Here is a 26,000-nt window from a genome sequence, read left to right as displayed (position 1 = left end):
CTATTGTAGCAGCAAGTAATGTAGACCTGGTTTTTTTTTTTAAAAAAGATATCTATATATACCAAACACCAACCCTTCCCTTAAAAAAAAAGGAGGGGAAAGAAAGCATATGGGATGGATCTATATATATCAGAAAACAAATATGTATGTATGTATGTATGTATGTATGTATGTATGTATGTATGTATGTATAGGTTTTCGCGGGTGTTAGTATGTAGGTCTCTAGTTATTCGGGTTTTCTCCCGCGTAAAATTGGAGATGTCTTGGCGACGTTTCGACGAAGTCTCATTCGTCATCTTCAGGCTACTTCAGGCTTGGTGCTTCCAGGAGCAATGTGAGATCTCAGCTGTTTCTTCCTTTTAACTGCCAGTGGGGGTTTGAACTGATTGGGTGGGAGCTTGGCTGTGTCCTGATTGGGTGGAGGTGTGTCCTGATTGGGTGGAGGTGTGTTCTGATTGTTTGGGGGTTTGTGTTTCATGTAAGGATAGGAGGGGTTTAAAGAGGCTCATGCCTGCGAGCAAAGCGTGATCGGAGCTGCCATCCCTCTATAAATAAATAAGTAAATATAATGATTTATAGAGAGATGGCCGCTCCAATCCGACACCAACCTGAAGATGGTGAGTGAGACCTCGTCGAAACATCGCCAAGATACTCTCAATCTTACACGGGAAAAGACCTGAATACACCAAAGCCTGCATACCTGTACCCGTGAAAATATACAAAAACATACACATATAGATACAAACATACATAAATACATACTGTATATATATATAAAGATTTAAGGAGTTGACTTGCAGAGTTTGTTGCAAAGCAGGAAATAATTCTGTTTATATATAAAGAGGGGGGGGGAAATCCTGGATGGAAAAAAATTACTGCTATCTGATCATTTTGTGGTTCAGCATTTCCTTGGGGTGAGTTACGAGGGTGAAATGAAATGACTGCAGTGATTCACTTAGCGGCAGTGGCAAGAAAGGTCATGAAATTGGGCAAAACGCCGTTAACCCGGTTGCTAAGTGAATCTGGCTTCCCCATTGACTGCTTTTGTCAGAAGGTTGCAAAAGGGGACTCTGGACAGTGCAACCGTCATAAATATGAACTGGTTGCCAAATATTCAAATTCTGATCACATGATCGGAATCATATAAACAGTCATAAGCACAAAAATTGGACACAAGTCACTTCTTTCAGTGTTGTATCTTTGAATGGTCATTAACGGATGGTTGTAAATTGAGGACTATATGGCCAAACAAGACAGCTGCATTTGGTATAACCCTATAGATAGAGTACAGCAGTACCAGTACAGCAATGAAGCACTTACTATTATTATTATTTACTAGCTGATAACCGGGCATTGCGCAGGTATTTATTTATAAAGGGGAAATGTCTCGACCAAACATACCAGAAGGGGGAAATCCCCCATGCCCTTGTGGAGTACTATGAAGCCATTACCATGGCAACTCCACTGCGCTGTACAGTAGAAGTCATTTTATGGCAATACAGCAGAAGCCATTTTAAGACACAACAGGCTGTATCTTAACAGAACACAAACCCCGAGGGTGTCTTACCCCCACAATATTTGCCTTCAGAGAGTAAGTCATCTGTGAACCAAGTTTGGTTGAAATTGCTCGAGGCGTTCCGGAGTTATGCTGGAACATACACACACAGAGAGCCATTTTTATGTATAGATAGATAGATAGATTAGAATTGGCATTAAGTTTATATTTTCCCTTTCATTCAGAGCTCAAGCTGAGGTGTATAACCATCTCACCTGTTTTCCCTACCACAACTGTGATATCAATCAGTTTTGGTGGCTGAAGATGGAATAGTTTTCCAGTTCAATATTGTTACCATTACGCCACACTGGATCTTGGGTTTAGAGAGAGGAACTGATGTAGAATCACCCAGCTGGGCTGATGTGATTGGGAGAGGACTACAACCTGGGTCTTCTCAAACCTAGTCCAGCACCTTCACTACTACCTCACTCAAGTTCTTGGGGGGTAAAAGAGATGAATTGGTCCCAAAATCATGCAGTGAATGCATGTGATTATCGGTGGACTGGAGCATGAGTTTGCCTTATGTCAGTCCAGTACCTTGGCTTCTATATCAGTTCATTTAGCATTGCTTGGGGGCATCCTTCCAATATTGGTGAAAAGGCTGTTGGGAATATCAGAAGACTGAGAAGATGTGAAGTAAACTGGAGCTTCACTTTTAAGGAGAGAAGGGGAATTGTTCACAGAATGGCTTCCTAAGGTTGCTTAATTAAAACCACAAGTATTCCAAAACTACAATTCCTTAGTTCTCACGTTCACTGCTTTGATCCTGGCAGCTGCCCAACTAAGTTTAATGCTACTATCGGTCCAGATGGCCAAAATTTGCCCATCCCCCCCTTCAGGTTGCACGTATACGATGCTCAACCTGTTTTTTTCCCCTCGCTATGTAATTTATGGGTATAGTGGAAATGTTGATAATGATCCAAGCATTTCAGGAAGATAAATGTGCTAGAATTCCAGCTCCTAGCCTTGATTACCTTTGGAGCATCCATTGAAGGGGGATGAAATTGGCAAGCTGGAAGCCCCCAAAGGTGCTTTCTGGAGTGGCGATTGGACTTTCCTGTTTTTTCTTTGAAGATGTTTCGCTTCTCGTCCAAGAAGAAAAGACAGCTGAAGAAGCTTCTTGGGTGAGAAGTGAAATGTCTTCAAAGAAAGTCCAGTTGCCTCTTGAAAAAGCACCTTTTGGACAACCATCACTTGGATGACTGGAGAATCTCTGTAGATAAGATGGGGGAATGAATGTCAATGAATGTGGACATTCCAAAGGGGTGGGGCTTGTACAGTGGTGGGATTCAAATAATTTACCAACCGGTTCTCTGTCCTAATGACCAGCTGGGTAGGTGTGGCTCAGTAGTCATGTGACAATGTGGGCATGGCCAACTCAAGGTCACTCAGGTTGATGGGCGTTTCGCCTTAGCTGTGACAATGTAATAAGGATTAACCGGAGAGACAGTTTCTGTAAGCAGGGCAATAAAGATTAGGCTAGAAACAACACCAGAATGTTTCCTTCCTGCCTTCCTTACAGGATTAGCCCTGTAAAGTGGGAAAAAACAAAATAAGATTTCTTCCAACAACCGGTTCTCCGAACTGCTTAGAAAGTTACCAACCGGTTCTCCCGAATAGGTGCAAACTGACTGAATCCCACCACGGCTTGCAACCCAACATCCCATCCACCATCTTGATTATGATTACTCCTTCCTTGTATGTAGATGATCCCAGCCCAATGGAGCATCAATTTTAATCGTGGTACATTTGACCTTGAAGGCTCTGCCGAACAATTGAAATTGGGACTGCATGTGTTCCTCCTCTGGCTGCACTCAATAATGAAGGGCTTAATTTTGTGTAAGCTGCTTTGTCCTTTTGATTGAAGTGGCGCAAAAGCATTTAAAAAGAAACCTCTTCTAAAGCATTGCTTGCATCCTGAAAGGTGCTGTGTTTATCGCAGCTTTGTGGACCTGGCTTTCCTTGACCATTTGCAAAAGAACCTTTTGTGCTTTCTGTCAGCACTCCTTCATTGGATAATCCGGAAAGAAAACCACAAGACTCCATTGATAGAAATCAAGTGTACTTTTACTCATTATAAATGAACAAAAGCGTAGCAAAGCGAAGACTGATTATTTAGGCGCGAAAGCAAATGATACATAGAATAACCCATTCCCCACCTCTTGGCATCCCAGTCACAGTCCAATCATAATTCTCCCAAGTGTCAGGTGCGAGATAACTTCGAAAGGCATCACCAAGATGGAATGTCGGTGCCGTTGGCCTTGGCGGGAAACCTCCTCCGCATGCGCAGTAAGACAGGCAGCAGAAACTCCAGAATCTTCCTCCAGCACAATTAGTAGTCCCCTCCCAAATACCATGCCCCCCCTCCCCGTTTCAATGGCAGCCGAAGCAGCAGCAAAGCAGAGGCTGACACTTTCTTTAAAACAACAACACTGAACTTTCTGACACATTTACAGGGACATGGGCTGAATTGGAAGGGAGTGGAGGTAAACGTGTTTTGCCTGTAGTAATGTGGTCCTTGAGCTACTTTGAACACAAGGTGACCATGCCTGCCTCACCTCCCCACCCAGGAGCCAAGGACACCAGTGGTACCAGTTGCCTAAACGAACGGTGGCGCTGGGAGGCACCTTGGCTAGCCTGCCTGTCGCCTGTTCGTTTTTGTGCTCGGCGCCACCAGTAATCTGTGATCTTGGCTGTCCCTAACCGTGCCTCCTGTTGGGGAGGGAGCAAGAGAAGAGCAAGAGAGAGAGAGAGAGAAAGACACACATACACACAGAGAGGTCAAAGTAGGTGACGTTGCAATGTTGCTGGATTGTTTGTGGATGGAGCTCCACAGTATTGCGTCCTCTAATCTGTATTTTGGACCAAAAGAGGCTCTTGTACAAACTAGGAATTGCCGGGAAGTTCAGATAAAGAAGATGTGCGTATGTCTACCTGGAAAAAGGCTCTTCCCCACAATGGAAACAAGTTGAGAAGGCATGACGATGGTCAATGACTATGGAGATTCTCAATCATCCAGCTCACGGTTGTCCCTAAGGTGCTTTTTCAAAAGACAACTAGGCTTCCTTCTGTTTTTCCTTGAAGATGTTTAGCTTCTCCAAGAAGAAGAAGAACTGAAGAAGCTTCTTCCTTTTATTTTATTTTATCAATTTCATATATACATTCACAATTATATGATCTCATCACTGTTATTAATAATATGTATTTATAACAATTTTTCCCTACTGTTAACAATATACTTGAAGATTGCTTCTTATCTTACAACGGTCCTACTTCTTCCCTCCCTCCCTCCCTGTTTCCTTCCCTCCTTCTCTCCTTCCCTCCTTCCTTCCTTCCTTCCCTCCTTCCTTCCTTCCTTCCCTCCTTCCTTCCTTCCCTCCTTTCTTTTCTCCTTCTCTCCTTCCTTTCCCCCTTCCTTTCCTCCTTCCTTCCCCCTTCCTTCTCTCCTACATTCCCTCCTTCCTTCCCTCCTTTCTTCTCTCCTCCTCTTTGAAGAAGCTTCTTGGATGGAAAGCAAAACGTCTTTAAGGAGAAAAACAAATTTCCAGTTGACGTTTGGGTTAGTAAATGACTTGAGAAGATTAACTGGGTTTTGGATCACTTGGATGCTGCTGTACAAATTGCAGTATAATTCATTAGCGCCTTGGTGATATGCCGGCAGATTATGTTGCATCGGGAGTTGCCCGCAACCTTGGAGCGAGGCAATATGGCGCCAATATGAAAACTGGTGAAATTATGAAGGTGCAAAAATCAGCTACTAAAGCCAATGTAACAAAGAAGAAAGAGGATTGACTGTGTTTTGGGGCAGGGTGGGTTTGATTTAAATCAACTCGATTTAAATCACAATTTAAATCGCTAGTAGAAAGGCTTGATTTAAATCAACTTGATTTAAATCATGACTTTTAAAGAGCAGCTGTCATCTCTGTCCCTCGGTGGCTCCTCCGCCGACCCGCTGTTGACTCTCTGACGGCCCCAATATTGCAGAATGTACAGCCTCGTGCTACGTAATGTAAGCTCCTTTTCATGCTGAATAAATTAAATTATTAATGTGTGTTAAGTAGAGAACTATCTTTAGATAGATTTTTTTTTACTCCAAAAGCATTTTATTAAAATAAATTTGATTTTAAAAATCTGATTTAAATAAAAAAGCCGATTTAAATTAAAAAATCTGATTTAAATTTTTTAAAATCTGATTTTTTTAAAAAAAATTAAAAAATTATTTTTTTATCTACCCTGTTTTGGGGAAGGCTACAACTTCCGTGGATTTATTGATAACCTATTTCTCCCACAGGGTAGCCTTTTTAATTGACTGCCTCCTGAAAATCATTTGGCACAAACTCACCATTTTTTCCTATAAATGTTAAAAGCCATACTTTTAAAATAATAATAATAATGTGTTTGCTGGGCTGACCTACAAGTGGTTGGTTTTCTTTATTTGTTTTCCTTTTACTTAAACAAATTCAATCTCCTGATTGAAAGGCAGACGTTGCATTATTTAAAGCTTTTTTTTAAAAAATGCCATCTGAGTTTCTTTTTTTGTAGAAAAGCTGACTCGAAGAAGCTTGCACGAATGATTAAGTCAATTATTCAGCAACTAAGTCACAAGCTAAGCAACTGCGTTTCAGCCTCCTGAATTGTGCGAACTCAACCCCTGGACTTATCCTTAGAAAATCACAAAAGGCGGATGATAAACCAGCTTTAATTCCAAAGCTTGTGTGGAAGAAATCATACTTGTTTTAAGATAGTTAGTTAGTTTACTGATTAGCCCTTGGGCCATATCAAAGTACAGAGTTCCAGACACAAATTATTACTAAAATCTGATTTTAAAAAAAAAACACGTTTAAAATGGAATTGGATAAAATACGATTTAAAATGAAATTGGAATAAAATAACAGTTTACAGTGAAATTGTAATAAAAAAACAAGGATTTACTATACAGATAAATAAAATATACTGAAATGATATTTCGGTATTGCCCCTACAATCTTCCCCAATCAGTCCCACATATTTCTGATCTCAACTGAACCATTTTGCTCAAGTACTGTGCTGTGTTAAACATAGTTTTCAGATTCTAGCCTGCACATAAGGTAAGTTGTTTTGATATGGGGGTTCCCAATGGGTCATTTGTTTAGTGCAGGGGTGTCAAACTCGATTTTATTGAGGGCCGTGACCCGACAATTGCGCAATAGACATATGTGCGCCAACAAAATAGCGCTGATTAAAACGCGACATCAAAATCGCTACGACAAATGCGTGACGACAAGCACAATGAAATCGAAAAAATTACTGTTAGGGTTAGGGTTATAGTTTGGCTATAGTTTGTTGATGACGTGATTTTGTTGGCACGCATTTGTCGGTGTGCTAGTGTTGAAAATCAATTAGTGATTTTGACGGTGCTCATTTGTCCGTCACGGTTTTGTCGGCGCGCATATGTCTATCGCGCATTTGTTGGTGAACCATTGAGGGCCACATCAGAGTTGTGCTTGACCTCTGGGGGCTGGGGTGAGCCTGGCCGGGGTGGATGTGGTCAGTTCAATGTCACTCATGGTCAGTACCAGTGGTGGCCCAAGCACTTTGCCAGCAAAAACGGGCTTCCGAGTTCCGATTTTGGCTGGGATAGCCTCCTGCAACCCCTGCCAGCAAAAACGGAGCTCCAGAGGGCCGCCCACAGCCCTCGCAAGCTTATGTTTTCGCTGGCAGAGGCACCGCAGGACAGTTCTTCGCTGTTTCCAGGGTGGGCCGTGGGCCAGATCTAAGTACCCCACAGGCTGTATTCGGGCCTTGGGCCTTGACTTTGACACTCCTGGTCTAGTATATAGCTCAAGGTACCTTCTCTCACCCTACTTGCCTTAAGAGTCAACGGTGTCCTTTCCTAAAGCATGCAACTTCGTAAAGAGAATGGAAACAGCAATGTTGAAAGGGTTTCAAAGCTTTACTCACAATGCCGGCGCAACCTCAATTAAAAAGTTCTATCCAGATGGAATTCACACAAAAGGGGCTACTCCACAAAAAACTAACCTGGCTTAGCACATTGAGCAAATGTGGCTGCCAGATTTGCAACTGCCGTGCATATGTGTTGTGTGAACACCACTAGAGCATGTTCCTATTCCTGTTTGGCTGTACATTGTCTCAGAGGTGGTTCGCCTGGGTTCGGGCGATCCTCTAGTGCAGATTCTGCATGGCGATCCCCAAATTCCACTCCTGGCTGGCCCCGCCCACCATGCCCCTCCCAGGAGTCTCCATTCGGCCCGTTTTGGAAGCCAGGTAAATGCAGGGCCCGCAGGGAGGGTTAAAAATGGGCCTCCTGGAGGCTCTGGAGGGCTGGAAATGGACCCGTTTCCAGCCTCCAGGGAGCCTCCGATACCTGGGGGATGCTGTTTTTGTCCTTCCGGAGGCTCGAGGAAAGCCGCCGGAGTCCGGGGAGAGCGAAAACTCCCCTCCTTGCCATGTTGCAGGAGGCTGACTAGGCCATGCCCAGCTTGGCCATGGCTATCCAACAACCAGTCAGAGAAGCCGTTGCTAAAATTTTTGAAGTCCACTCCTGCATTGTCGGCTTAAACTCGCCCATCTTTCCGCTCGACTGAGGCAATGAAGCAATAATAATTTTCAAAAGGTTGCCACTCCTTGTACAAAGTATAGGAAGTACTTACAACAGTTTGTTTAGTGACTGTTGGAAGTTACAATGGCCCTGAATAATGTTGAGTGATGGCCCTTTTTCACTGTTACGACCTCGGCAGCATCTCCACAGTCACGCGATCAAAATTCAAATGCTTGGCCCCGGTTCCTATTTATGACCGTTGCTGTGTCCGAGAATCATGTGATCCCCTTTGGTGAACTTCTAACAAGTCAACGGGGAAGCCAGATTCACTTAACAACCGGGTGGTCAACCGCAGCGATTCACTTAACAACTGTGGCAAGCATGGTCATAAAATGGGGCCAAACTCACTTAACAAACGTCTCACTTCACAATCGAAATTTCGGACTCAATCACGGTCGTGTAGGTTGAGGACTGCCTGTATGCCAATGGACATCTCCCATTACCACTGGAGGCTAATAATAATCAAAATATTATCCTGGGTTTAGAATCATATTCTTCATTTCTACGTGTCTCCCTTCCTTGATTGCTCAACTCTGTTCAGGCGTTCTGAAAAATAAGTATTTCTGACATCTTGGGGGGGGGGGGAAGGGGTACCTACCTACTCTCTTTTTGGCATCATACATTGAACGGCAAGGATCTTCACCTTCACAGCTGCACTGAAATCTGAAAATAATGGGTTAGGGCATACCTCCCTAAGACCGATAATATCGCACAGGATGGGCCTTCTCCAGGTGCCATCAGCTGGACAATGTCGGCTGGCGACGCCTCGGAGTAGGGCCTTCTCTGTTGCCGCTCCGGCCCTATGGAAAGAGCTACCCCCAGAGATCCGGACCCTACCCACTCTCATGGCCTTCCGAAAAGCTATCAAAACCTGGCTATTCCGGCAGGCCTGGGGCTGTTGATCTCTTGATTGAGGTCCAACCCCGCTTTGACTGGGTGCATGTTGTGTTTCCTTTAATTTGCTGTGTATTATTTGTTTTAATCTTTTCTTAATATTTTTTTATTTCTGTAAGCCGCCTGGAGTCCTCCGGGATTGGGTGGCCTATAAATTCACTAAATGGGTTGCTGATTTGAGAGAGGCCCTTGTGCACTGAAGTTTCCTCTCGAAGTCTCTAATCAAGGAGAGAAGCAACCTAGAACTAAGGAGATATTTCCCGACAGTGAGAGAACAATTAACCAGTGGAATGACTTGCCTCCAGAAGTTGTAGGTGCTTCAACACTGGAGGTTTATTAGAAGAGATTGGACAATCATTTGCCTGAAATGGTACAGGGTTTCCTGCTTGAGCAAGGGGTTGGACTAGAGGACCTCCAAGTGACTTCCAAGCAGTGGTGGGTTTCAAAAATTGTTTGAACCTACTCTGTGGGTGTGGCCTCCTTTGTGGGAGTGGCTTTCTGCCCATGTGACTGGATGGGAGTGGCTTGCCGCCCATGTGACCGGATATGAAGATGCCAACGACACTTGTCAGAACCACCTTAAATTACCTCACACACAGCACTGGCATGCATAAGAATATGATGTAAACTTGTTTTTTAAAAGGCATCTTTGGTTTGCATTAAAACAACTTCAACACACCCAATGTTCTGATTGCACCACAAACGCAGTAGTCATCCTTACCTTTCACAAAGGCACTGAGTTTTATAAATAGGAGCATGATAGTGTAGAATAATCATATCCAAGGACCAGTGGTGGGTTTCAAAAAATTTTGGAACCTCTTCTGTAGGTGTGGCCTGCTTTCCGGGTCCACTGGTGGAACCTCTTCTAACTGGTTTGGTAGATTTGACGAACCGGTTCTACCGAATAGGTGCGAACTGGTAGGAACCCACCTCTGCTTCCAAGTCTGTTATTCTGTTATTTTCACCATGCCCACACTTTGTCTATCATGTAGAGACACATCATAGGACAGTTCTGGCATTTAAGCCAAGAGGCTATGCTCTGGACTCCTTTTGCTGGAGGTGGTGAGATCTTTTTTTTTTTTTAATATATTTTTATTCTTTTTTAAACAAAACTACAAAACAAAGCAAGAGCAGAACAAAAAACAACTTTCCTCCATTTCATCAAGCATGTCGTTTGGTTACAAGTTTTACAAATTCTTAAACTCAGGGTTATCATCACTGGTTTACATTAAACATAACTGAGTATTTCGCTGTCATTGGGCATTATGTATTCAAATTACCATTAATGTTCTTTCATTTGTAACAATCCTTATTTCCTTAAATTCATGATTATCTATCAAATAACAATGAGTCTTTAAAGTATTACAGTGTCACCTATCTCTAAGAAGAAAGAGCGAAGAATAGAACAAAGGATTCCCATTAATTTATAATATACATTCATATTTTCAATTGACCATAATGTCACCAATCACCCCATTATTAATTATTAATCCATATAGTGGTTAAGTATTTCAATTCATGTATATATCAATTGTTCCTTACATCATCATTCATCCTTTTAATATACAAACATCTTTCTGATATAAAATGGTCACTACATACAATTATACCAAGGTATTCAAATCATCCCATTCTTATACATTAAAATCATTATTGTACTTTATATATCATGTGAATGAGGTGGTGAGATCTTTGAGACAGATCTCAGTGGCTGCCTTGATCATTATGGACTTCTTGCTTTCAGAAGTCTAGACTGAATTTTCATATTTTGAGGGTTTTTGGTTTCACATTTTTAGAAAGAAGGTGAAAGAAAAAGGCAGCTTATCTCCCTCCCCTGTTGGGTATTTGGGCTTCTGAGGATGTCCTCCTTTTGGCTGATTGTTGGTTTAGGTGATTTTTTTTTTTAAAAAAAAAACTTTATTTTAAACACATAAACACATCAACAAAAACAAACGCATGACTTAACACAACATAGGAACAAGAAGTTCCATCATATATCATACAGCAGTTCCGTATCGATTTCTTTACAGTTGGTGTTTTCCCTTCTATACATTTCTATCTTGCATTCATGGTCCCCTTATTCATTATCCATTTTTATATACAATTCTATATTTATTTACACTTAGCTATTTATAACAAAATATTGTTTACCTATATTGTGCTTTATATCCTTACTACCATTTATTCTCTTACATACAATTATAGGTATACATTCACATATTTATTCTTTTCCTTTGCCATTCTTATACTTTTGTTATTCCATTTAAAAGGTTATAATATACAGTTTGAGTTGCTTTGTTTACCATCCTTAGGGCCTGTTGTAACACCACCTTAGGTGATTTTGATGTTCTTCTAATTTATTTAGAACTTTGGAGGTTGGATTCCTGAATGTTTATAGTAATGAATTATTGTATTTCTGGGGATCAGGGAGAAACATAGATATTTTTCAATACGCCAGTGATTAGTCAATAAAGAATGGGCACAATTTAGGGGTGGAACTGGTCCCATCATCCTGGAAGCTGGAATCATATTGGCTTGTCCTCAGAGAAGAGGACTGCCTGGAACTGATGCATCCAAGGTCACTGATCCTGGACAGAGTGCATGGAAGGAAAGGTGTCCTGCCTGGCGCCTGTGGGTCTGTGTTGGCCGCCAGAGAGGAGCCATGGGTCTGCTGGAAGCCAGCCAAATCCCATCAGGGATGCAAGCAGAATGGAGAAACAGCAAACAAACGGATTTGCTTGGTGCTCTGAACAAATAGATTCTCCGAAAAGGGGAAATCTTGTTAGCAGAAGACAACTGACTGGAAAGGGGGCTTCTCACATCACTCAGATATCAGGAAAAGCCCCCCCCTGGTAATATGCCCCCTAGCTAGGTTCATGCAAACAAAATATGGATTCCTTGCTTGGGGAGAATTGAATTCAATCAGTATTCAATTTGAGACATATTGTTGGTGCTTGAGACTATGAAGGTTGTTCTTTTGATGATAGGTGATAGATAGGTAGAAGAGAAAGAAGATTGATGAGAAAGAGTGAGAGAGATGAAAGAAGATTGATGATAAATAGATAAATATATAGATGATAGACAGACAGATGATAGATAGATGATAGATAGATAGATAGATAGATAGATAGATAGATAGATAGATAGATGAAAGAAGATTGATTATAAATGTATACATAGATTATTAGATGATAGATAGATAGATGATAGATAGATAGATAGATAGATAGATAGATAGATAGATAGATAGATGATAGATAGATAGATGATAGGTAGATAGGTAGATAGGTGAGATAGATGAGATAGATAGATAGATAGATAGATAGATAGATATAGATGATAGATAGATATAGATGATAGATAGATAGATAGATAGATAGATAGATAGATAGATGATAGATAGATAGATAGATAGATAGATAGATAGATAGATAGATAGAAGATTGATTATAAATATATACATAGATAGATGATAGATACATAGAAGATAGAGATAGATAGATAGATAGATAGATAGATAGATAGATAGATAGATAGATAGATAGATAGACAGACAGACAGACAGACAGACAGACAGACAGACAGAGACAGACAGATAGATATGGACAGACGGACAGACAGACAGACTACTTTTTGTCCAGATTCTCAGAGAGGCAAGTAGAGCATACACTTCTTCAATTTCTCCTTATATCCACCCTGTCAGATCAAAAGAATAGGGGTAGCCTCCCAGACAAATTTGAATTTTAGCCCAACTTTTCCAGGACTTAGTTCTGCAATGTAATCACTATAACACAATAATGTCCATATGCTCTGAAAATCCAGCCAGTTGTGACTAGTTTAATACTAAAGTGATCCACGGGAAAGCACATTGGTTGAGCACAGCCATAACATCCTGGTCATCTTCCTAGAGATGGAGGGAAGAAGGATGTGTCATCTTTTCGGTCATGACATAATGGTAAATATGGCATCGTTTGCATTATTTGTGCAGTGGTGCCATGCAATATATGATGACTTTGTAGCTCATACTCAGTGTCTATGGAGATTCTCAGCTATCCAGGTCATGGTTGTTCCAATGGTGTGTTTTCAAGAGGCAACTGGACTTTCTGGTTTTTCTTTGAAGATGTTTCGCTTCTCTTCCAAGAAGCGAAAAAATCTTCAAAGAAAACTGAGAAAGTCCAGTTGCCTCTTAAAAAAGCACTTTTGGGACTCATACTCATTGCTTACATCCACCACAATTCCGTATTCAATGTGTTCCTACTTTACATATTAAAAATCTCTCATTTTGGATGATGTGGATGTAGCCAGAATGGCATCATTCTGATAGAGCAGAAAGATAATAGGTTTAAGGTAAAGGTAATTGTTCCCCTTGCATATATGTGCTAGTCGTTCCCGACTCTAGGGGGCAGTGCTCATCTCAGTTTCAAACCCAAAGAGCCAGTGCTGTCCAAAAACGTCTCCGTGATCATCTGGCCGGCATGACTAAACGCCGAAGGTGCACAGAACGTTGTTCCCTTCCCACCAAAGGTGGTTCCTATTTTTCTACTTGCATTTTTTACGTGGTTTTGAACTGCTAAGTTGGCAGAAGCAAGTAACTGAACTACCAACCTTTCTGATCGACAAGTTCAGGATCTTAGGCACTCAGCCACCACATCCGAATAATAGATTTAGGCAAATATAAAATAAAACATTTTTTTAATGGTAAAAAATATATATTAGGGTCTACTGGAAGAATTGATAGAATTTTCTGGCTCTTATTTTTCAACAACAGAATATCTCTATTTGTAGGGGTTCAGAGGGGAAGGATAAACTACAAGAGGATAAGAGGATTTTTGTGTGAAAGATTTGCAAACATTATAAGCATAATATTTTGTTCCAGAATTATAAATAAGCAACTGGTTCTTTGGGGTCTCGAATTTACATTTGTTTAACATTAACTAAGGAGTTTCACCCAAAAAAACCCTTTAATTAGTACCATCAAATCTCAATGAGATGTTTATCATTTTACTCTTGTTTTTGACAATTGCCTGATTCTCTTTGCACAACGCAATAGATTGAGAACCTTAGAAGTTTTCTACTTTCTGACACCAAACTTTTCAGAAACGTGTGTACTGTCAGAGATTAGTCTTGATCATTCCCTGGAACGCGAAAGGGAAGTCAACAACCTTTTTAAACTTTATTCCATATTTTAGAAAAAGAACAACATGTTGATCAACTTTGAGTTGGGCATATATGAAGTGGTGAAAAAAAAGAAACCTTCGTTTATTGTTTAAAAATCATGTTTACATTAGGACAGCCATATATTCAAAATCAATTGAAGGAATATTAGAAATAAAAAGAAAAGAATTGAAACAATTCACAGAATCCAAAATTTAATAGTTTTCCTTTTATGAAAGAATTAAGTTGGATAAAAACTAGATGAGTGTTAAAATACAGTAAAAGCATTTGTATAAAAAATCTTAGAAATGACAAAAAAGAGGGGTTTTTTTCCCTACATTTTTAAATCTTACTTCTTTTCATAGCCATTTAAGAGAATGGATCAAGAGTACTTTTTAAAGCCAGATTTAATGAACACTGTTAAAGTTTAAATGTGTTTTCTTTTAAATCTCTTCAGCAACTATAACTTTTTGAAGAAACTCCTCAATATGCCTTTGATTTAAAATCTGTTTGAAATCAGATTAGAGGGGGCTAAAGATACGGGAGAGGGTCGGGGTATTGCGGTCGTGACAGGGAGGGGCAGATACGGCGGGGACTCTAGGGCAGGCCATTACCGGGGAAGGAGGGTTCGCTACATCACAGAGATCCCTCCTTCCGGCCCTAGGAGTCCCACTCCAAGACCAGATGGTGTAAGTAATCAGGACCCTGGTCTCAGGCTATTGTCGCTAAATGCCAGGTCTGTTGTACATAAAGCACCTCTCGTCCGGGACTTAATTTTAGACGAGAGGGCAGACCTGGCATGTATTACTGAGACCTGGCTGGGCCCAGAGGGAGGAGTCCCCCTTGTAGAACTGTGCCCAGAAGGATTTCAGGTGCTGCATCAGCCGAGAGCCCAGGGAAGGGGTGGGGGTGTGGCCGTTGTTATCCGGGAGTCGTTAGTTCCTCGTAGGGTCCCTGCTCCGGAGATTGTCGGGTGTGAGTCTTTGCTGTTAAAGTTGGACCTCAAGGGTCAAGTGGGTTTGCTGCTAACGTACCTGCCTCCCAACAGCGTTGCAGCAGCCCTCCCCTCGCTCCTCGAGTCAGTAGCCGAGCTGGCAGTTGAGTTCCCTAGGTTGATGGTCCTGGGGGACTTTAATTTGCCGACGCTCGGTGAAAACTCTGATGGGGCGCAGGAGTTCATGGCTTCCATGACAGCCATGGGCTTGACTCAAGTAATCCGAGGCCCAACCCACTCGGCAGGACACATGCTTGACCTTGTATTTCTCTCGGAGCAGTGGATGTGTGATCTTGGTCTGAGGGGGAGTGACATCATACCCCTGTCGTGGTCAGACCATTGCCTACTGAGGCTCGACTTCCGGAGGCCAAACCCCCACTGTAGGGAGGAGGAACCGACCAGGTGGTTCCGCCCCAGGCGTCTTATGGAGCCAGTAAGGTTCCAGACAGAGCTTGGGGTTATTCCTGATACTTTCACCCACAGTCCGGCAGAGACTCTGGCTGCTGCGTGGCACTCGGCAGCGTCAGAGGCCCTCGACCGGATTGCGCCACTGCGGCCCCTCCGAGGCGGCGGATCCCGGAGACCACCTTGGTTCACCGAGGAGCTCCGGGAGATGAAGCGCCGGAGGAGATGCCTGGAGCACCGCTGGAGGTCCGATAAGTCCGCATCGAACCGAGCAATGGTAACCACCTGCACCAGGGAATATACTAGGGCACTTAGGGCAGCTAAAAGATCACATATAGCCTCCCTGGTTGCGTCCGCTGAGTCTCGCCCAGCTGCCCTGTTTAGGATAACCCGCTCCCTGCTGAACAAAAGGGAGGCGGGGGAACCCTTGCAGGGCAGAGCTGAAGAATATGCCCAATTCTTAGCGGACAAAATTGCTCGGTTTCGGACGGACTTGGACTCCACATCTGCAGTTCCAGCCGAGACTCAGGGGGACCAAGTACAACAGCTCTGGGTTGAGTTTCAGGAGGTTACCCCCGGGGATGTGGACAAGGCCATGAGAGCTGTGAGTTCCTCCACCTGTGCTTTGGATCCGTGTCCCTCATGGCTGGTTTCCAACTGTAGTGAGGTGACACGAGGCTGGATCCAGGCGGTTGTAACCGCCTCCCTTCGGGAGGGGAACTTCCCCGCCGCACTGAAGGCGGCGGTGGTGAGACCCCTCCTGAAGAAGCCATCTCTTGATCCAGCTGTCCTTAATAACTACCGCCCGGTCTCCAACCTCCCCTTCCTGGGGAAGGTTGTTGAGAAGGTGGTGGCCTTCCAGCTCCAACGGTCCTTGGAGGAAGCAGACTACCTAGACCCCTTCCAGTCAGGCTTCAGACCCGGTTACAGCACTGAAACCGCCTTGGTCGCATTGATGGATGATCTCTGGAGAGCCAGAGATGAAGGACATCCCTCCATCCTGGTCCTCCTTGACCTCTCAGCGGCTTTCGATACCATCGACCATGGTATCCTTCTGCGAAGACTGCGGGAGGTGGGAGTGGGAGGCACCGTGTTACGGTGGTTCTCCTCCTACCTCTCGGACAGGTCGCAGTCGGTGTTAGTGGGAGGGCAGAGATCGTCCCCAAGGCCCCTGAAATATGGGGTGCCGCAGGGTTCGGTCTTATCCCCCCTACTATTTAACATTTACATGAAACCGCTGGGAGAGATCATCCGTAGGCACGGGATTAGATACCATCAATATGCGGACGATACTCAATTGTATCTGTCCGCCCCGTGCCAAATCAATGAAGCGGTTGCCGTAATGGACCGGGGGCTCGAAGCCGTCATGGACTGGATGAGGATTAACAAGCTTGTGCTCAACCCAGAAAAGACCGAGTGGCTGTTGTGTTTTCCTCCCAAAAATTCGGCCACTAATCCAACACTCAGGCTGGGGGGTCAAATTCTACACCCCTCAGAGAGGGTTCGCAACTTGGGAGTCCTCCTGGATTCACAGCTGTCATTCGACCATCATATAGCGGCTGTGACCAGGGGGGCATTCGCCCAGGTACGCCTGGTGCGCCAGTTGCGACCCTACCTGAACCGGGAGGCCCTCACAACAGTCACTCGGGCCCTCGTGATTTCTAGGCTGGAATACTGCAATGTGCTCTACATGGGGCTGCCCTTGAAGAGCATCCGGCGACTTCAGCTAGTGCAGAACGCAGCCGCGCGAGTGATTGCGGGTGCACCCCGATTCACCCGCATTACACCTATCCTCCGCGAGCTGCGCTGGCTACCTGTCGATCTCCGGATGCGCTTCAAGGTGCTATTGACCACCCATAAAGCCCTACATGGCAGTGGATCTGGATACTTGAGAGACCGCCTTCTGCCAATTACCTCCCTACGGCCTATAAGATCTCATAGGTTAGGCCTCCTCCGCATCCCATCGGCCAGCCAATGTCGGCTGGCAACCACAAGGAGGAGGGCCTTCTCAGTAGCGGCCCCGACCCTTTGGAACGAGCTCCCCGTAGAGATTCGTACCCTCTCCACCGTCCAGGCCTTCCGCACAGCCTTGAAGAACTGGCTCGCCCGTCAGGCCTGGGGATAAGGACCATTACCCCGCCCGAATGTTGTATGCATGTTGTGTATTATTTTTATTATGTGTTGTTGTCTTAGTACTGTATTGTATTGTATTCCCCTCTCCCTGGTTTCTGTGAGCCGCCCTGAGTCCCCTCAGGGAAAAGGGCGGCCTACAAATAAAATCAATTCAAAAAAAAATTCAAAATCAATTCAAGATTATTCATCTGACTTTTTAAAAAAAAAACAACCTCTAAATTCTGGTAATTGAAAATTCTAAATATTGATCACATTGAGGCTATTAACATTATTGCATTCAATAACAATAACTGATAATAGCTAAGTGATATAAATATAAAGACTTTCAAAAAACGAAAGAATTCCCAGTGCAGCAGTAGTAATAATAGTAATATTAATAAGCTACTTGTTTGTGCTGTATTACAAATAACTTTCAAACTGTGAGAGAGCTCCTACATTCCCCTTTTGTTGCTTCAAAGCTCTATAAAAATACATTAAATGTGGTATTGACTTTTCTCTTTAATTTAATTTCAGTCTTCAATTATTTTCTTTTTATCTATATATATATACATGCACAATTCTTGTATTTGCAATTTCAGTACACTCAAGTATTTACCTTTTGCATGGATTTGTTGCTAAATGGGTCAAAAACAGGAAGTCTTATTCATCTTTTAAGTGAATTGCAATTTCAAAAATATTTACATGTGGAAAAGGGAACTGGGTGTCCGAAATCCTGCTTTACTAAGCAAACTACTCAGTCTGTCTGTCCATCTGTCTCTCTGTCCGTCCATCTGTCTGTCTGTCTGTCTCTGTCTGTCTGTCTGTCTGTCTGTCTCTCTCTCTCTCTCTCTCTCTCTCTCTCTCTCTCTCTCTTTAAGAATTCTAGAAAGATGTCAGTTCTAGATTTATTTATACAAATACATTGAAAAGAATGGAGTTCGCAATAGTGATAGCAATTGTAAAAATTGTATTATAATTTGGGACAATATACTGTATGCACTCTAGTTTACTATAGGTATTGATCATTTGGTGTTTATTCCCCAGAATTTGTGGTTGTTAAAGATTTCCCCTAACTTTCTCTAGCCTGCTCAAAATGTGTGATGAATGCTTGCAAGAGTAATTTTTCAACCACTGAACTTTTATTTTTGCCTAGCAAATAAATGAAAGTTTCATGTCGAAGTTTTTCATGACCTCCAGAGAAGAAAGCACTCATTTGAAGGATGTAATTCAGAAAATAAATTAAAAAATGAGCTGGAAATTATACAGTATAAATGTCCACATAGTTACTCAGAACTAAATCTCAATTCCCAAGTCTGTTCCCAAGAAAATGTAGAACTGCATAAGAGTTTTAAAACTATGGTGATCATGAAAGTTAACTTCATCGCAACTGAGCTACTTTTCAGTCTAAACTGAAATTCGATCTATATATAAATCTCATCTAATTTTTTTTATAATTATCCACTCAAACATTTATTGTAATTTGGGCAAAGTGACCAATCTCTACTACTAAGAAGAATACTATCAATGGAACTCTAAGACCAAAACTGACAATACCTCCATACCAGTGGGAACATTAACCCTGGAAATTTCTACTATTTAGAAAATATAGCAAAAAAGAACAGACAAAAGCAGGTTTTATTATGAAGCAGAATTAATTAGAAGCATTAACACCATGTATTTACTTATGGATTAAACAGAAAGTGAGACTCACACTTAGGTGTTAACTAATTCTTCATTTCTGTGTTGTACTTCTTCTAATGGAGCTTTTAGGTAATCCTTTAAAAATCTCTTCCTTTCCTCCCACTCCAAAAAGTCCAGTTTTATGTCTATTCGGGGGGGGGGGGAATTGTGGTCTGTGCAGCTACTAAAATGATATGTGATCTACAACAACCTAAATAATCAAGAAATGGGATGCACCTTTTAAAAGATCAGATAATTCGTTGCCTGATCAAACCATATTTAAATAATTGCATCCGACTTAATCCAACTCTTTGATTTTAAAAAATGGCATGTTCTGATCTATTGAGGTCAGGTTGAGAATTAGAACCTGTGGAAGCATAAACTTCAAGGCCAGATCTGGATCTGCTAATTTTTCCAGGCATTCTTCCTTCCCAAAATTGGGACATCAACCTCTTTCTCTGCTGATGTTACTTGATTTCACGAGTTCTCCACCTCTGCTTCGCTGACTGGCAGAAGATCTCTTGCACAACGTGGTGGTGGGTGAATGGCTTGTTCCAAACCTTGATTTCCCTATTTTGGACATGTGCTGATTTGACTGTTTTATTTTTGAATCCCAGTGAAGAAAATTACAGTAAATCTTACTGCAATGGTTAGGAAAATCCCAGAAAGGATGAAAGCTGGAACAGAATATACTCCTGGTTTCTTCACACCAGCCTTCGTCTATTCAGTTTTTTTTGCACATGTGGATGGAACTGACCCAGACATGTTACGTCAGTTGGGAAATTTGTCTCCTTTTCCAGTAGGTCTGAGGGATGTGCGCTACTGTTCAAATGTGATAAGTTCTATTGACCTGTTTGCTGGCCATTATCTTGCCCACGTGTGGACTTTCCTGGATCACTGATCATTGGTTGATCCCAACTAGGGGAGGGACTCTGTGATCCTTAAAAGTGGCTCCTGTGTTCACTTGCCTACAACGCAATCTTGGTTTATGCCAGAGAGAGAACGAGCAAGAGAAGATTTTTATTTTAAAAAAAATCTAAGGACCCAGCCTTACTCAAGAAAAGAAGATGAAACTTCAAGTTATCTGCGTGCTCTTCGTTTTACTTAGTGCTGCTACCAGAAACCTCTGTGCCTTCACTATTCAGGTAAGAAAAAATTATTCATGTTATGCAAAAATGTGCTTTCCAGTTTCTTGGACATTTTCTTTCTCTGTTGAAGTAGCTGCTGTTTTGACCCCTTCACTGTTACTTTAGTTTTAATATCTTCTCATCATGTCCTTGAACTTCCTTAACTGGGCTTCAGCTTAATTTTAGCCAATGAAGCTTTGTTTTCTGGTTCTCCACTTTTCTCTGTCTTTCCATCCTTCTGTAAACTTGCTGGAAGTCCTTGCTTCCTGGTCTGAGAAAACCCATGGAAAGCAATATACCTGGAGATCTTCCTCTAGTATTTATAAGAAGCCAGGAAGGATGAAGGCTGCTGGAGAAAAGATTGTTGTTATGAAAGTTGGGATGATTGTACCTTTTAGCTGTCTCATAATTGTTTTTGTTAGTTGCAAAGTTGTGTCCGACCCATTGTGACCCCATGCACAATCTTCCTCCAAGCCTTCCTGTCCTCTACCATCCTCTGGAGTCCATTTAAGCACATGCCTACTGCTTCAGTGACTCCATCCAGCCACCTCATTCTCTGCCATCCCCTTCTTCTTTTGCCCTCCATCTTTCCCAGGATGAGGCTCTTCTCCAGTGAGTCCCTCCTCATTAGGTGGCCAAAGTCTTTGAGATTCATCTTCAGGATCTGGCCTTCTAAAGAGCAGTCAGGGTTGATCTCCTCTAGGACTGACCAGTTTGATCACCTTACAGTCCAAGGGACTCGCAGGAGTCTTCTCCAGCATAATTCTCCAGTCTCATAATTAATGGACTTTTAATCATTCTAAGCTTTTCAAAAGCAGGATAGTGGTGGGTGGTAGATGAAAATACAAGCTGGTCCTGGTGACTGCTGAAGGAGCTTTGGAGTTGGAATATTGGGCCAGAATAGAGAAACGTTGATTCTTATGACGTCACTTGATTATGGAGCTCACCAGATGATTTGGGGGTGGGGCTGGGTGGAGTGGGCAGGGCAGGGCCAGCCAGTGTTGGGATTTGGAAGTTCTCGGAACCGGCCATAACATTAGCTATGGATTCTCCCAAACCCGGACGAACCTGTAGCAGCCCAACCCTGCATTGAGAGAATTATACCCCTGTTCTCTAATTTTAAAGATTTGGGTCCCTAATGCCTAGAAAGCTGAACTCACACACCTTGCTTAACCTTCAACTCAAAAATCTTGACAAAATCACACAGCATACAATGTCTAAACAAACCGACTTTACGCTCCTAACCTAAAGATAGTGGCTGGCTCTCCCACAGGAAGCTGAACCACAAGCTAGCTAACTACATTTTAGATGAGTCTACAACATTCTGGGAACATAGGCTACTTTTGAAATCTTTCTTTCCTCTTTGAAAATAGAAGACTTGAAAGAAGTATTTTTGTTTCCTCTTTGTTGCAGAGAGATATCCAGAAAGACTTGGCCGGTGCGGATACCTACAAAACAGAAAGCATGGGACTGCAGGTGAGACCAGAGTCTGTGTAATGCTTGTAATATTCCATGAGTGAGCAGAAAGGAGAAGACCTTGCTCCGTGTGCAATCTATTCAAAATGCAAACTCATAGTCTTACATTCTGAACTTTGCAACTGTGTTGTTGATGTGAGCTGCGGTCATGTCCCACCCATTGCGACCCCATGGACAATGTTCCTCCAGGCATTCCTGTCCTCTACCATCCTCTGGAGTCTGTTTAAGCTCATGCCGACTGCTTTGGTGACTCCAGTCAGCCACCTCATTCTCCGCCCTCCCCTTCTTCTTTTGCCCTCAGTCTTTACCCAGCATGCGGCTCTTCTCCAGGGAGTCCTTCCTTCTCATTAGGTAGCCAAAGTATTTGAGTTTCATCTTCAGGATCTGGCCTTCTAAAGAGCAGTCAGGGTTGATCTCCTCTAGGACTGTCCGATTTGATCGCCTTGCAGTCCAAGGGACTCGCAGGAGTCTTCTCCAGCACCAGAGTTCAAAGGCCTCCCTTCTTTGGCGCTCAGCCTTCCTTATGGTCCAACCTTCACAGACATACATTGCAACTGGGAAAACCATAGCCTTGACTATACATTTGCAACTGTAGGGAGATTCAAATAGGAGTCTCAGTTGCAACTTGTATTCTGGGTTTTTTTTTTTGGTTACTTTCCCAATTTTAGATCTTTTTTTAAAAGAATCAACAATCTAGACACTCGGATTGATATATTAGGAATTTAGTATACTGCTAGGTTGGCAGAAGCTGGGACAAGTAATGGCAGCTCACTCTGTTACACGGCACTATGGATTCGAACCGCTGAACTGCCAACCTTTCTGATCAACAAGCTTATCATCTTAGCCACTGAGCCACTGCATCCCTCTAAGCCTTGATTAGACATGTTCAAATCAGGTGTCATGAAAAGTTAAATAAGAACAAAAGAGATCCCTTGGAAGCCATGGATACCGGTAGTTCTAGATAGGTTGCATTCTGATCTTCATTGTAAATCCTCTTTCTGAAATCCAAACTTGTGCACACCCAGAAAGTAAATCCTTTTTATTTCTCCCCACAGGCATTGCTAGGAAGATCCAAGCGTCACATCAGTCACATTGCTCTCTGCAGATATTGCTGGGACTGTTGTGGGAACAAGGGTTTTGGCTACTGTTGCCGGACATGAAGAGGACAAAGTCCACGAGAGATGACAACTCTGCTATGGAGATACCCTTCTCCCGTGTAGAAATGACCACCTCCCAAAAAATACCTCCTCCCATTGGTCTCCAGGTCTCCTGACACATTCTCCTTATTTATTAGTTTGACAGTATGTGGTGTTTTTGTTTTGTTTGGATGTTCTTGTCAGTTCTTGAGAATTAAACGTATTTTTATCTCATATGTGCTGTTATGGATTTGTGATTCTCTACCTCTGGATGATATTTTCCTGCCTAAGATCTGTTTGCCTTCCCCAAAAAAGGCAAACCACAAATCACCTGATTAGCCTGATCTTAAAGGTTGGAATGACTCAACAGAAATGTATTTAAAGACCCATACAATTTCGAATCAAGCCATGGAATCTACTCAGCCAACAAGGATATAGGCCCTATTCAGTGGTGAAATTCATTTTTTTTTAACTACCAATTCTGTGGGTGTGGTTTGGTGGGCATGGTGTGACTTGGTGGGCATGGCTTGGTGAGCATGGCAGGGGAAGGATATTGCAAAATCTCCATTCTCATCCCACTCTGGGGCCAGCCAGAGGTGGTATTTGCTGGTTCTCTGAACTACTCAAAATTTCTGCTACTGGTTCTCCAGAACCTGCTGAATTTCCCCCCTGGCCCTCTTCCTTATCCATTCCTTTTTGTTCTGCATCTCGGCTTTAAACATCTGCATGGAAGGCAAAAATGTGGTGCAGATTTTATGTGAGGTGTAGGGGTCAATTAGCTCTTCAAGACACTGGAACCCCGTGAGGTGATGATGATCCCCTAGGATTGGCATTTTTTTAAAAAACTGGAATAATTATGCAATCATCCATAAAAATCTCCAGAGGATTTCCCCCACCGTCTCCAAATCCACACTGATAAAGTATCAGGAATGCATGCTAAGTACAAAAATTTATAATTTGAAAGCCCGAGAGCCAAACCCACTAATTCATTTGGCTCAGAACAGAAGGAACATTTTGAGTTTCAGAAGAAAAAAAAGGGGATAGTTGTAATGGTGATAAAAGAGTTACAATTCCCTAAGTTTCAACAAGTAGACCTGGTAGGTACTTTGGGTGATCAATAATATTTCCCCCAGGAATATGGCAGGAAGGGAGCTAATATTATCAATATTTCCATTAAAGCCTTGGGAATTTAGCTCTAATCAGGCAACGTGCCTTTTCTTTCAAATACTGGTTAGTCCTCACTTAACGGCTGTACTTGGGACATGTAATGATGGCTATAGTAACAACAATAGTAATTGGCACCCATTGCTATGGTTAAGTGACTTCCATATGGTTATTACGTGCAATGCCATGTGATCGTCATTGATTTCCTGCTGGCTTCCCCATTGATTTGTGTGTAATTGTGAGCACATTGCGAAGACCAGAACTTAAAGGACCAGTCACTAGTCCCACTTATTCGGTGCTCTTGTAACTTGACACGATCACTGAAAGAGTCATTAAGTGAGGATTACTTCTAGCAGGAAGGTTCCTAGTAGCGGGGAGAGTTTACAATAATAATAATAATACTTCCCAGGGACTTTGGAGAGATATTCCTTGATAAAAGGATTCCCACAAATTTCTTCATTTCAATATTCTAATTGCAGTTATACCTCCCGAGGTTCTTCTACCCAATCACTGTCTGGGGAGGAGATGCTGGTTGGGTGAACCTACAGGTGTGAGTGGGGGTTTCCCAGGAGAGTCCGAGACCACCTAGATGTTGTTGGATTGCACCTCCCCGCAATTCTAACCTATGGCCATGTTGGTTAGACTGCTGGGAGTTGTAGTTCAGAGGTATTTGTGAAAGGGTCAGAGGTCACCCATGCACCTAGTGTTATATAAGCACTTGTTACACAGGAGCTCTCAAGATCTTTTGCCCATGTTGGATCAGATGTTGGAGTAGAGTTGATCAGAGCCAAAAGGGAACTGCCAGTCGCTTATCCCAAAATATCCAGTGGTCTTTTCTGTTGATACATTCTCATAATCTTCGGGCATCTGCATACTCTCATAGGCCTTGCTGGTGCTTAACTCCTTGAAAAATGTAGAAGAAACCAGAGGAAAGTCTTTGAGTTCAAACGACTTAATAAAAATAGTTAAACTTTATGTTTTAAGGGCTTTAGACTATCTGGAGGGGTCTGCAGGAGGGAATGATGGCAAATTATGACATACTGCCACGACATATACCCTAAGACTTGGACACCATATATGAAAGGACAAGATTTGCATCATGATATTGTGGCATGATGCAAATCTGTCCTCATTTTTGTATCATTCCTGTTTGTACCAGACTCCTGTGGAAGAGGGACTACCCAACATTTATTCTTGGAGTAAATATAATTACCGTACGACTTAGCTGTAAAACTAATAGTTTCAAACCACCATTTGTGACAATACTAGGATTGGTCCATGAAGTAAATGCCAAAACAAAACAAATGATTTGGGCCACATGTTGTCACATTAACAAATCTCTCTAGACTGTTGGCATATTTTTGATTTAATTTTTAAGTTTTTGCAAAAGTCATTTTGTGCACCATCCTGCTTAAGAGCACCGTGTTATTGTTCTCAGATTATGCATTGATGTAATAGACTCCATACACATCCTTCAAAAATGGCAACATTAAAATGTGTGAACCTTAATTCCCCAAATTTATTTATTCCCTTTGTCATAGTTGTGGCCTAGAGGGGGAGCTCTCGCCTCACAATCAGGAGGCTGTGGGTTCCATCTTAGGTCCAGGCAGATATTTCTCTCTCTGGGCACACCAAGAATATATCTGCCGAACAAAACTCTCCATTGGCAACAGGAAGGGCATCTGGCCATTAAAACACTCCGCTA

The 26,000-nt window shown here is 42.5% G+C and overlaps 1 protein-coding gene across 1 annotated transcript; it reads left to right on the top strand.

The window, feature by feature from the left end:
* Positions 1-20,347: 20,347 nt before the first annotated feature.
* LOC116516235 (hepcidin-like) lies at positions 20,348-23,367 on the top strand. The gene is made up of 3 exons (XM_032228668.1): positions 20,348-20,537; positions 21,933-21,995; positions 23,051-23,367. The coding sequence occupies exons 1-3, from the start codon at positions 20,460-20,462 to the stop codon at positions 23,153-23,155; spliced, it is 246 nt and encodes an 81-aa protein (XP_032084559.1). The 5' UTR covers positions 20,348-20,459; the 3' UTR covers positions 23,156-23,367.
* The last annotated feature ends 2,633 nt before the right edge of the window (positions 23,368-26,000 follow it).

This window comes from Thamnophis elegans, chromosome 12 (genome assembly GCF_009769535.1).
Source record: "Thamnophis elegans isolate rThaEle1 chromosome 12, rThaEle1.pri, whole genome shotgun sequence".
NCBI classification, from domain to species: domain Eukaryota; kingdom Metazoa; phylum Chordata; class Lepidosauria; order Squamata; family Colubridae; genus Thamnophis; species Thamnophis elegans.
The sequence above is the reverse complement of the archived record's forward strand: the minus strand, read 5'-3'. Positions and strand labels throughout refer to the sequence as shown.

Excerpts from the sequence above, each read along its gene's own strand:
- LOC116516235 (XM_032228668.1), top strand. The coding sequence starts at position 20,460 with ATGAAACTTCAAGTTATCTGCGTGCTCTTCGTTTTACTTAGTGCTGCT. Across the intron at positions 20,538-21,932 it reads TCTGTGCCTTCACTATTCAG|AGAGATATCCAGAAAGACTT; the intron begins GTAAGAAAAAAT and ends TCTTTGTTGCAG. Across the intron at positions 21,996-23,050 it reads CAGAAAGCATGGGACTGCAG|GCATTGCTAGGAAGATCCAA; the intron begins GTGAGACCAGAG and ends TTCTCCCCACAG.